The sequence below is a fragment of the Mirounga leonina genome, unplaced genomic scaffold, assembly GCF_011800145.1.
Source record: "Mirounga leonina isolate KUSES-001 unplaced genomic scaffold, KU_Mleo_1.0 Mir_92, whole genome shotgun sequence".
In the NCBI taxonomy this organism is placed as follows: domain Eukaryota; kingdom Metazoa; phylum Chordata; class Mammalia; order Carnivora; family Phocidae; genus Mirounga; species Mirounga leonina.
Window position 1 is genome coordinate 12,477,422 of NW_023270852.1, and position 13,117 is coordinate 12,490,538.

Sequence of the window (13,117 nt, forward strand, 5' to 3'; positions counted from 1 at the left end):
AGAGAGGGCACTGGACCCAGGATGTGGGTGGTGAGCTTTCCGGGGAGGACACCCACAGTACGGACTGTGATGAAGATGGTGATGAGGAGGGAGAGGCTTGCCGAGGTGGGGAGATCTCTCCGCAGGTGGCCGCGTGCCGGGGAAGAACCTCAGTGCTGAAGGAGCCTAAGGGGGAGAGAAGGAGGTTAGCAAAGTTGGGCGCGCTCCCAGGCACGATGCCACCCCAGTGTGGCTGTTTTTGCGGGAAATTTACTCTGGCTGGATATTCTACGCCTGACACTGTCCGGTCGTGAATGCGCCAAACATTTATCAAGGGTTTACTGTAGGCCTTTCACTGTGTCCGGAGCCGAGGGGCGGAAACTGAGGCCCGTCCTTCTGGACTGTAGAGTTCAGGGGTAAAGATGAGCTATGGCCACAGGCAACTGTGATACAAAGCAGAAGTGAGAAGTGCCAAGTGCAAGGGAATCTGAGAACAGTGCAGGGGCTCGGCTCGGAAAGATGAGCTGAGAAGATCAGAGAAGACCTGGCAAATAAGTATCATTTGAATAGGGACTTAGAGAATTGGGACATGGAGGAAACAGTTGGGAAGGAAATGCTAGGCCCTCTCTGATAGTATTTCCTATTGCTTTGTTTCATATTTCCCCTGGGGACAGGGCCCGTGTCCCTTCCTCAGCTTGGCCAACACAATGTAAGCATGTGTTCCAAACAGACTTGTATGTAACTGCGGAGAAGACTGGGAGTCCAAGCTCGAATATTCCCTGGCAGCGTTCCCAGGTCTCCTAGTCCTCCCGCAAGTGATGCCTGGTAGTCCCACAATAAGCCCTGGGCCCCAGCAGCTCACCTGCACAAATGGGGCACAGTGAACTGTCCTGGACCCCACTGCTTTGGGCCTGGGGTCGGTGGTGTTCTCTCTGCCCTGCCTTTGCCATCCCCCTCTGGTTGGGCCGCGAGTTCGAGCTGGATAAAGGCCTGTGAGAAAGAGTAGTTAAAGACCAGCTATTAGTAAGAGGCTACAAGGGCTGAAGGAGCCTCGAGTTAGGATAAAAGAGTGTGGACTCATTGATGTGGAGCCAGAAGCCGTGGTTGGAGTCCTGGTTTTCCCACTTGATGTATCCAACCTGAGGGAAGTCATTTAGCCTTGAACATCTGAGAACAGAAGTTCTGTTATTGCTTTCAGGTTTTTAAAATTATTCTTTTATTGAGATAAAATGCACATATGATAAAATTCATCCTATTAAAGTAACTATTCAACAGTTTTAGGATATTCACAAGGTTGTGTATGACTATCTAATTCCAGAACATTTTTATCACCCCGAAAGGAAACCCTAAACCCATTAGTAGTCACTACCCCTAACTCCTCTCCGCCTCAGACCCTGACAACCACTAATGTACTTTCTGTCTCTGTGGACTGGTCTATTCTGGACATTTCATATACATGCAATCATATACTGTGTGGTCTTTTCTGACTAACTTCTGTCACTTAGCATGTTTCAAGGTTCATCCATATTGTAGCTTACATCAGTGCTTCATTCTTTTTTCATGGTTGAACAATATTCTATGGTATGAATATACCACATCTTGTTTATCTGATCATCAGTTGATGGACATTTGGGCTGTTTCCACTTTTTGGCTATCAGTTATCAGTTCTTTTTTTTAAAGATTTTATTTACTTATTTATTTAACTGAGACAGAGAGAGAGAAGCACAAGTGCTTGGGGGAGAGGCAGAGGGAGAGGGAGAAGCAGGCTCCCTGCTGAGCAGGGAGCCCCATGTGGGGCTCGATCCCAGATCTTGAGATCATGACCTGAGCCGAAGGCAGACACTGAACTGACTGAGCCACCCAGGCACCCCTGTTATCAGTTCTTTGGGGTCTATTTTTAGAAATGGAATTGTCGGGTCATATGGTAACTCTATGTTTAGCTTTTTGAAGAACTGTCAGACTGTTTATTAGGGTGACTGCACCATTTTACATTTTCACCAGCGGTGTATGAGAGTTCCAATTTCTCCACATCTTTGCCAACATTTGTTATTGTCTTTTTTTTTTAAATTTATTTTTAAAGTAAGCTCTATACCCCACAGGGGCTCGAACTCATGACCCTGAGATCAAGAGTTGCCTGCTCTCCCGACTGAGCCAGGCAGGTGCCCCTGCTACTGTCTTTTTGATTACAGCTATCCTACTGGGTGTAATCACTGTGGTTTTGATGTGCTCTTCTCCGATGGCTAATGATATTAGGCATTCCTTTCATGTGCTTATTGGCCATTTGTATATCTTCTCTGGAGAAAAGTCTATTCAGTCTTTTGTCCATTAAGAATTAGGTTATCTTTTTATTGTTGAGTTGTAAGCATTCTCTATGTATTCTAGAAACAAGTCCCTTATTGAATATGATATGCAAATATTTTCTCACATAATCTGTGTGTTCTTTTTATTGTCTTGACAGTGTTCCCTAAAACAGAAAAAGATTTCAGTTTTAATGAAGTCCATGAGATACAGTGTACTCATCTCCAGGTTCTAATTCCCTACAGAGCTCCCTCTTTGCCTAACCGGCAACATGTGGACAAGGACATCTTTTCTCTACTTACCCTCTAGGTCCAGACCCTGAGATCAAGATGCAGACACGAGGGTACTCTCTGACTCGACTAAGACACAGGTTGGGGAAGGACAGGTGCACAGAAGGGCAATAAGGTTTGGGGAGGTGATATGGATCTTTCAGGCTGACCTACTCACCGGCGGGCTTGCACTTTCCGTCTCTTTGTCCTGCTCACATCATTCTCTGAGTTCTGCTCCTCTGGTGTGAGCTCTGTGTTAGAAACACTCATTACATCTAGCGCATTAACAAAAAGGCCTTCACATATGATGTTCTTTCTTTTTTTTCTTTTAAGACTTTATTTATTTGAGAGAAGGAGAGAGAGCACAAGCAGGGGGAAAGGGGCAGAGGGAGAGGGAGAAGCAGGCTCCTCACTGAGCAGGGAGCCTGATGAGGGGCTCGATCCCAGGACCCTGGGATCATGACCTGAGCCGAAGGCAGACACTTAACTGACTGAGCCACCGGGCATCCCTATGCTTTGCTTCTGAAGTACTTATCACAGTCTGAAGTTTTAGACTTACTTGTATGACATGGAGAAGTCTCTCTGTTAGGGTAGGAGCACTGCTCTTTTATTTACTGTGGTATCCTTGACACCTAGCACGGAGCCTTGCACATAGAGATGTTCAATAAATATCTATCAAATGAGTGGCAACAAAACCCAGCAACAACCATTTGTCTAGCTATTCAGAACTTCCAAAACACTTTATATAGTATTTAATATTTCTGAAGGTGCTTTCACAGCTCCAGTGCCCAGCTGATTGGGTGTCCCCAAAAGGTTAGTTCTTTCCCATTTTCTGTCTCTTAAAATTATAAACTACATCCTTCCTCATGTGGTAGACAGCTTCTGAAATGAATCCTATTTTTTTTTTTTAAAGATTTTATTTATTTATTTGAGAGAGAGAGTGAGAGAGAGAAAGAGCACAAGAGGGGGGAGCGGGAGAGGGAGAAGCAGACTCCCTGCCGAGCAGGGAGCCCGATGCGGGACTCGATCCCGGGACTCCAGGATCATGACCTGAGCCGAAGGCAGTCGCTTAACCAACTGAGCCACCCAGGCGCCCTGAAATGAATCCTACTGATTCCTGCCTCCTGGTATTCATGACTCCCACTGAATTTAGGCAGAATCTAATGACTTGTGTTGAATGGATAGAATACAGCAAAAGTGATGGGGTGCCACTCCTGTGATTAGGTTATAAGAGACTGACTTCTTTCTTTTTACTTTTCTTTTTAAGCTTATATATTTATTTTTTAGTAATCTCTATGCCCAGCATGGGGCTCGAACTCAAAACCCCGAGATTAAGAGCTTCATGCTCTTCTGACTGAGCCAGCCAGGCGCCCCAGATGGACTTCTTTCTTGCTAGCACTCTCTCTCGCTCTCTCGCTTGCTCACTCTGATGAAGCAAGCTTCCACATTATGACATGCTCCAGGGAGAGGCTCTCAGGGCGAAGAAAGTGAGGGAAGCCTCAATCCAACAGCCCATGAGGAACTGATTCCTACCAACAACCATGGGAGTGAGCTGGGGAGCAGATCATTTCCAGTGGAGCCTTGCAATGACTGTAGCTTTGTGTCAGATCTGGAGCCTTAAGAATGCTGTTAAGCCAGGCCCAGATTCCCAACTATGAGAAACTGTGAAATCATAAATATTGTTGTAAGTTACCAAGTTTTGGAGAAATTTGTTTATGCAAACATAGATGAGCAATGTACCCTATTTCTGCAATGAGATAACATACTTATTATTTCGGTAATTTGTTCAGTTCTTTAAAATGACAGATAAACTGTTTCTTTTTAAAAATTTTCCCAATGAAGCAATGAGTGAAACCAAAGGTTTTCAATGAGAACTCTACGTGTTCTCTCTTTTGCTGTCTAGACCAGTTAAAACCAAGAACCCCGGGGTTCAAATCCTGGATTTGCCACTTATTAGTGGCACTTATTAGTGGCACACACATTTATTAGCTGTGTGACTCAGAATATTTAACTTTTCTGAACCTCAGATTCTTTTGTAAAATGTAACAGTAACAGGATCTACTTCATAAGTTTGTTATGAGCATTAAACAGTTAAGTTAGTAAAAGTGCCTTAGCCATGTCTGGTGCAAAGAAGGAGCTCCAACTTGTTTAATCCTTTCTTCCTCTGTGATAAAACCATGCTATTCCATTACTTTATTTCTCCAATAAGCTCCATACACCACCACCCTGACTTAACTGTCCTACTGAAGTGATCACAAAACATTAATACTGGGAGAGGCCTATATGCTATGTGGTTTAATTCCTTCACTTTGAAGATAAGGGAATTGAGGCCCAAAGAGATAAGGATTCCTGATTTCTAGGCCAGTGTTCTTTCAATTACTACTATACAATATTGGATTTCTCTTCTGGTAACAAGACACTGACAATTGCCTTTTCTCCCACATGAAGTCCCATTAGCGAGGCTTCCTTGTATAGCAAAACGGTGGATTCAGGGAGAAAGCATGGTGCTAGGGAGAGTGAGGAGCCACAGGTAGGTGATGGGGACTCACCTGCACGGGCTGGCTGACTAGGACCTGGTTCCTCATGGCTGGTTTTTGTGCTTGCCATGCTCGTGGGGGGCACCCTCCGGGCAGCCGAAAGTACCATGTGGGCTGAACGGCCCAAAGCCCCTGGCTGGAGCTGTTTTAGGATATTCTTAAGCTCTGAAACTTCCTTGGTGCTCCTGCAGGGAGACAGACAGCACTCGGTTTCATTCAGAACAGAGACTCCATTCTGCTCACCCTGCTCAGTGGCATCTAACCAAGAAAGTCTGATCTACAGATAGGGTTAGATCGAGAGATGTGGTTAAGTGGGGGGAAACCAGGCAGTGAGTGCCTGTGAGTGACTTGGTAGCCTTTCTTTTTTCAGGAGAAAGAACTGAAAAGTGGACAAGAGACCTCCATTCTGGTAGCTACGTACGTTTGGGGATCTGGGAAGAATGTCCTCCGAATGGAAGGATTAGCCAGCCAGGGTCTGGGACCAGACTCCGGAGCATCAGAGCCCTGAGAAGAAAATGGAGAAATATGAACTACAGATATCCACCACCAGGGGGCACTGCCACCTAGTACCAGGGATAGTCCCAAACCTGAGGGCTTCGCCTCAATGAGAGTACGTATGGATATTTGCTATAACTTTATGTGGTACCTTTGCTTGTGGGCACACTCTCTCCCAGCTGTAAGATACGAGATTCAGAGATTCAGTAATTTTGTATACTTAGTTTCCCAATGCTAAGGGTTTTGTCATGATCCTGAAAGATCAAAGAATATATGCTGTCGGGAAAAATGGGGCCATGAGACTGATAATCACGAGCAAACTTTTGGAAAGCATATATATGTGTGTGGTTGTGTGTGTGTGTGTGTGTGGTTTCAATCTGTGCGTATATAAAATTGATTCGTGTAGGTACAAAACTCAAATCACTTATCTCTCTTTATATACCTAAGTGAGAGAAACTAAGTATACCCATGTTTCTCTATATTTAAAAATAGTTCTATTTTGAACTATTTGGGGACATTCTCATCATTTTTCTCTTCGAAATATTATTATTATTATTATTATTTTTTTAAGATTTTATTTATTTGAGAGAGAGAGCATGAGAGGGGGGAGGGTCAGAGGGAGAAGCAGACTCCCTGCCGAGCAGGGAGCCCGATGCGGGACTCGATCCCGGGACTCCAGGATCATGACCTGAGCCGAAGGCAGTTGCTTAACCAACTGAGCCACCCAGGCGCCCTCGAAATATTATTTAATAATATTGTCTAATTTCCAGTATGATTTCTTCTGTGAACTATTTTGTTCACCTGCAACTACAAACCTACCAATTTTAGCCACTGATAGAAAGAGATGTGTATGTACGTATGCGTACATAGATACCATAAGTATTAGCCTAGCCACTATATATAACTATTACAGGAATTTTATAAATCTCTCTACTTCTAACTTCAGAAATGTCTACATGTGATAATCACACAATAGATCATTTCTAAATAGCTTTTCTTTATGTGGTATGTGCCACAGTTTCTATCTTGTCAAAATTCAATTTATCTGTGTCAATTCATCTGTACCTATTTCCTTTTTTATTTTTCCAAATTTACTTTTTTCCCTTGGATTTAAAAGAACTAAAAAATTTTGTCTTTAATCTGCAGCTCTGATTCTTCTATCAGATTCTTTTTAAATTTTTTAAGTAGGCTCCATGCCTAGCGTGGAGCCCAGTGTGGGGCTTGAGCTCATGACCTTGAGATCAAGACCTGAGCTGAAATCAGGAGTCCAACGCTTAACTAACTGAGCCACCCAGGCACCCCTATCACAGGTTCTTTTAAAAGTAAACATCTTTCGGGACGCCTGGGTGGCTCAGTTGGTTAAGTGACTGCCTTCGGCTCAGGTCATGATCCTGGAGTCCCGGGATTGAGTCCCACATCGGGCTCCCCGCTCAGCAGGGGGTCTGCTTCTCCCTCTGACCCTCCTCCCTCTCATGCTCTCTGTCTCTCATTCTCTCTCTCTCAAATAAAAAAAAAATAATAAAAGTAAACATCTTTCTTAAAAAAAAAAAAGTAAACATCTTTCTTGTAAAGCATGACCTTGACCTCATTCTGCAAGTATGAGAAGTAGTATTTTTATTCATATTCACAGCTTGTTTTTATTTATTTAAGTAATCACATTCACTGTTTAATATTTTATAAGTGCCATCACAGTCTCATCTTGGACCTAGCAGTAATTTTGAAATATTTTAATTTTCCAGGGTGTTTATTTTTTCTTTACCTTGTCTCATAAATTTTAGATCGAATGCTACTAGAAAGGACAACTGATGGGTGTGGAGAGATGGTTTATTTAACTTTAACTCTAAGTGAGATTAGGAACTGGGCTCCCGAGCACAGGTTAAGTGGAGTCAGGAGGCCTGAGTTCAAATCCACTCCAAGACCTCCTTAGCCACGTGACCTGGGGCATCTCACTAAACTTCTCTGTGCTTCTGTTTCCTAACTGGAAAACCAGTGCCACGAAATACCCTATTTCACAGGCCTAAAAGCCCTTGTGTTCTGCTATCACCACAATATACCATTACTACAACACAGGAGGAAAAAAGCCTATGGAATTTTAGACATCTTAAATTACAAAACTGAATGCTAGCTATCTGTTTCCATGTACCAACCCTCTCTTGTAGAAACGTTTCAGGATCTCTTTCCCTGTGGTTTCCACTGAGATGTGTGCAGTATGTTTCACTCTGCTGCTGATGTTCAACGCCCTTCTGACATTATGGCTCTGGAGCTGCTGACTCCCTCTTCCATCCCACCAGGGTCTTAAAGGTTCAGAGTAACTGAGATGACCCACACGGAAAAGGCTCTAAGAAGCCCTTATTTAGCCCATAGTTGGGGAGACCACATCTCCTGGTTTGCCTGGGACAATACTGTTGTCTTGATAAAATTCACAGCCCCTTTTTTTTTTTTTGCGCTCCAAGTGTCTCTGGGTTTGGATGGTAAATTTTATGGTGTTCCTATCTACAACTTGCCCCTGAGCGGTGAGTTATCTAGAAGCCTACTTTGTTCTGCGCTCTGTGCTAGCTGCCAGGAATCCGTGTGGAACAAGACAGACAGGTCCCTAATCTCGCAGAGCTTGCATTTTACTGCGCCACTCACTGAGCCCCAGGCCGCTGCAGAGCCGAATTCGGCAGAGTACCCAAACTGCTTCCACTGGTTTTGAGCTTTTCCTGTGAAGGAGGAAATCTCAGACCAGGCTTTACTTTGTCTCAGTTCTCTGGGTCTCTCCTGAGGCTGTATGACAGAAGCATCTCCTCCTCCTCCTCCCTTTTCTCTTCCCAATGCCCAGTCTCTTGTTTTTCTCAGTAACCGTGACAGGAATGACACCTGTGACATTCACTCCTGGGGCTGAACTTTTGGTTAGGTCAGATGTTTGGAGCTTCTAAAGACGCATCGTGTGCATAGGAAGCGCTGTGGTATGATGATAGGAGACTCGGATTTCTAGTCCCTCCTCTGCTCTGATTCACTGTGTGAATTTGACTATGGAAGTTTCCCTAGCTGAGATGTAGAAGAGGTGCAGAATGGGGCTTGATGAACTCCATGTATTTTTTCACCTCTAGAATTCTATGACTCTAGCTTTGTGTGATTCTGTCTTTGTACTTGTTTGGAGGGAATTATGATGGAGGGTACTGGAAAGTTAAATGAAGACACCAGGGACGAGAAAGCAGGAGTCTGAATAGGCTTAGGAGGAAAAAATAACTAGAAAACTGGCTGAGAAGAGGGGAGGTAAACTGACCAGCTACCTATCTACCTTGTCTTAGCAGTATGAGTGTGCTGTCCAGGGAAAGAAAGCAGGAAAACAGATGAAATCGCAGAGCACGTATCTAAGATTCTAACTGGCTCTCCTGGCAGGTGGGTCAGGCGACAGAGACCCACAGAGAGACAGTAAGTGAGCCCTGAGTCTGGCAGGTGCCAGAAGGAAAAGTCTGATGAAAGCTAGAGCCCACAGGAACCTACACCTAAACTATGAAATTAAGTTTGGATCCAAAAGAGACTTCATTCATGCTAAAGAACGAGTGGTCCAATAGCTTTGGGTACACTGTACTGAAGCCTCGCTCCCTTGACTCGCCCACGGGTGAGAGGGGAGGAGGGGCGTTCCCTCTTACTTGTAAGGAAGTGTAGCAGGCCCATTTATGCTTTTATTTGAGTGTGTGTGTGTGTCTATCCCTCAATCAAGCACCAGCTTTCTAACCAGAAACTGAAAAAAAGGTGGGAAAATATGAAGTCCTTGTTCCACCATTGTACATACCTGGCTCAGCCTAGAGCTCTCGGGGGCCAAGGGACCCCCCACAGGGTCATCTAAGGAGTCCAGGGAGGAACACACCCGGAGGAAGGCCAGGCCAAAAGACTGCTGACGTGTGAAGGGTTGGGAGCAGGTCAGGCGAAGTCGATCCCATGACTCACCTGAGGCTGGCACCAGGAAATCATCTCAAGGGAAAAAGAAAGAAAATGAAAGGGAAAGGAAATGCATAAACGAAGGGGAGAAAGGAAGAGAAGGTCAATACTGAGGAGAGGAAAGAAAAGACGGGACTGTATAGGGTAAACTCCAACAAAAGGAAGAATGGAGGTCATCAGTAACTGGCCCCTTAGGCCTTGGTGCTCGGCGTCTGGCAGTCCCAAGCAGGCCAGTCAAGGTGCACTCAGACCCAGTGCTTCGCCTTCCCACATTTGCTCTTCTGTCAGGGTTCCACACTGTGCCCAGCATGAGCACATCCTCATTCTACACCTCTCCAGGGACCTTCTCAATGTCTCATTTTGATAGGAGGTACCTGCAGTGTTGGGGTCTGAGCTGACCCCTTACCCGGTGAGTTAGCTGAGCTGCATCTACCCCTCCAGGACCATGAGAGCCCAGCCTCCCCACAGCACTCCATGGCCTTCAAAGTCACTCCCAGTATGACATACCAATACTGCAAACCCTTCTCACCTTTAATTCCCAGCACTATCTGGTAGTACCTCATCTCCTGCACCTCCTGTGACCCTCCCATATCACTCTTCCTTCATATTACAAACACCTCTGTGTCAACAGGGACAAATCCTTACTAGACTGTAAATCCCCAGAGACCAGGAATCAGGTCTCATGTTTCTTCTGCAGTGCCTCGTGAACACAGAGATCTGCATAGACTGGAGCTCAGGAAACACTGGATACTGCCTCATTATATCCATTATATAGCTTTCCATCACTTACATAAACATTATTCTATACTAACACTTATACAATGGTCCATCCTTATCTGCGGGGCACATGTTCCAAGACCTCCAGTGGATGCCTGAAACCACAGAGTAACCAAACCCTGTATATACTGTTTTTTTCCTATACATACATACCTATGATAAAGTTGAATTTATAAATTAGGCACAGGAAGAGATTAACAACAATGACTAATAATAAAATAGAGCAATTATAACAATGTACTTTAATAAAAGTTATGTGAATGTGGTCTCTCTCTCTCAAAATATCTTACTGTACTCTACCTTCCCTTTTTCTTTTTTTTTTTTTTTAAGATTTTATTTATTTATTTATTAGAGAGCGAGCGAGAGAGAAACAGCATGAGGGGGGGAGGGTCAGAGGGAGAAGCAGGCTCCCCGCCGAGCCGGGAGCCCGATGCGGGACTCGATCCCAGGACTCCGGGATCATGACCTGAGCCGAAGGCAGTCGCTTAACCGACTGAGCCACCCAGGCGCCCCTACCTTCCCTTTTTCTTGCGATGATGTGAGATGATAAAATGCCTACGTGGTGAGATGACATGAGGTGACTGATGCAGGAAGGCACTGTGACAGTTAGGCTACTACTTGACCTTCTGACACTACGTCAGAAGGAGCATCATCTGCTTCTGGGCTGTGGTTGATGGTAGGTAACCGAAACCGTGGAAAGCGAAACCATGGATGAGGTGCGGGGGAGGGGGGACTAGTGTACTCACACTAAAGTCCATTTATACAAATAAAAACACTACTCACAAAGAAGAGTTCTACATCAGCCTCCACCAAATCACGTCATGTGTCAATATGAATCATAGCTCGTAGATATTCCCGGCTATCACCTATTCCCACCACAGAAAACTCATACACAAACCTACCACACAGCTGTTCACTCACTATCTACCCCATGTCCCACAGATGTAACCGAGCCCCTGCATAGGCCCCTCCCACAAGCCCACCTACCAGCCCAGCTCCATGGCCCTCTATAGTGGGTTATCTAGCTCTGCATCACTGTATCTCTTTCTCATAATCTCTCTCACTCAGTCTCTCTCCCATTTCTGCTTTTGCCTCCCTTACCATCTTTACTTTTAAAGATTTTATTAATTTATTTGAGAGAGAGAGTGAGCGAGCATGAGCAGGGGGAGCAGAAGGAGAGGGAGAAGCAGACTGAATGTGGAGCCCGACCTGGGGCTCGATCCCAGGACCCTGGGATTATGACCTGAGCTGAAGGCAGATGCTTAACCGACTGAGCCACCCAAGCGTCCCTCCTTACCATCTTTAAACATGCGGACGCCTGAGCGATTTTTCCCTTGCTTTGAGTCAGCTGGGGACATTAGCATGGTTGCAGGGAGCAGGGTGACAAAAGGTCTGTCCAGGGACCAGGAAGAACGGCCCACATCAATCTGCAGGAAAGCAGAGCCACAGTTACCTGGGGACAAAAGGTTGAGAGAAGAATTTAAGGGTGATGGGAAGATGCTGCCCTAACTGCGCACAAGGAATTGGGTGGGAAGAGGACATTCTTCCCTTCTAGAGCTAGTTGGAGGCCCGGAAAGGTCAAGGAACACACTGAGCCAGCAACTGAAGTGGATGAGACCTTAGTCCACAGAATGACAAGATGAAGGTTCATCCCTGACTCGGTAGACTTGCTGTTTCTCTGTCCTCTGGCTCTGGCAGGCAGTGCTAATCTCTGTCTCTGTTAACCCCTGGTACGGAGCCTGACATCTCTCCATCCTGACAGAGCTGAGACCAATGGTCTTTGTCAGTTCTCTACTCCAGAGAATTCTAAGGCCAACCTTCTCAACCCATAAATTCCTATGGAGCCTTCCCAGATTAGTGTGCAGAGCTCATCCCCCAACATGCTCTTGACAATGATATTTAGAGGTGTATACAGGTTCTATTTGTTGGCATTTATAATTATGTCAGTGTCCTAAGGCTTCACCCAGACTGCTCAGATCAAAGCAGGGCAGGTACATTGCCTAATTCAGGGAATGCTATCCCCATTTCATTTTATGTGAACAGAACCCTCAGTCTGCCAACACCATACACCTCTCCCAAGGGCAAGGGCCACACCTCACCTTCACACCAGGAAGGGTTTACTCCATGAAAGGTGCTCAGCTAGACCAAACTGAGAGCATCCAGTTCCAAAGCTCCACTTTGGTGGAGCATCTGGAAGGCAATGTTACTCCTGTGTCTCCCGCAGAGGTTCCCGGAGCTCCGAGAACTCACTCACCCACGTCAATGTAGCCAATGGGCACTGCCCTCTCCAGCTGGAGTTCTACTTTCAGTTGCCCACTCTTGTCCTGAGGGCAGCTGAGCCAAGGTCCCCTCTGACTGTGTGGGTTCAGCAAGTTCTCCACAGGATACTTAGGATCCTAAGTCAGAAAGAGAAGGAGAACATCAGGACCCTCACTGAGTTGAAAGCTAAAGAGGATGCCCAGGAAGGAGGGCTCCCTACATTCCCAAACCTTTCCAGGAATTTTAACATGATAGAAAGAGCACTAGATGGGAGTTATCATGTGCCAGGGGATCTACAGACCGCTTACCTCTCCTTCATTTACCAAACTACCTCATTTCATCCTCTTAACACTTTAGTTTACTCTTTAGTTTACCTAACATTATTGCTTCTTAATTTGTTAACTGATCAATAAACTGAAGCCTAGTTTCAAGGCTACAAAAGCTAAATAACCAACCAAAGTCAGAACACCTAGGTCTCTGAATTCTGAGCTCTTAACCACCACACTAGACTATTTCCTTTCATTTATAAGGTGTTTTCACAGACATCTATTTACCTTCAAAGTAACCCTATGAGAA

At 45.2% G+C, this 13,117-nt stretch overlaps 1 protein-coding gene across 1 annotated transcript in view; it reads right to left on the reverse strand.

Annotated features, from left to right (window-relative positions):
* LOC118004075 (short transient receptor potential channel 2) overlaps positions 1-13,117 on the reverse strand; it is a 39,971-nt gene that overhangs the window by 20,860 nt on the left and 5,994 nt on the right. Inside the window, 8 exon segments of the mRNA XM_034995221.1 lie at positions 57-165; positions 842-969; positions 2,725-2,811; positions 5,110-5,268; positions 5,505-5,587; positions 9,360-9,538; positions 11,580-11,735; positions 12,537-12,678. Coding sequence (XP_034851112.1) covers positions 57-165; positions 842-969; positions 2,725-2,811; positions 5,110-5,268; positions 5,505-5,587; positions 9,360-9,538; positions 11,580-11,735; positions 12,537-12,678 — 1,043 coding nt within the window.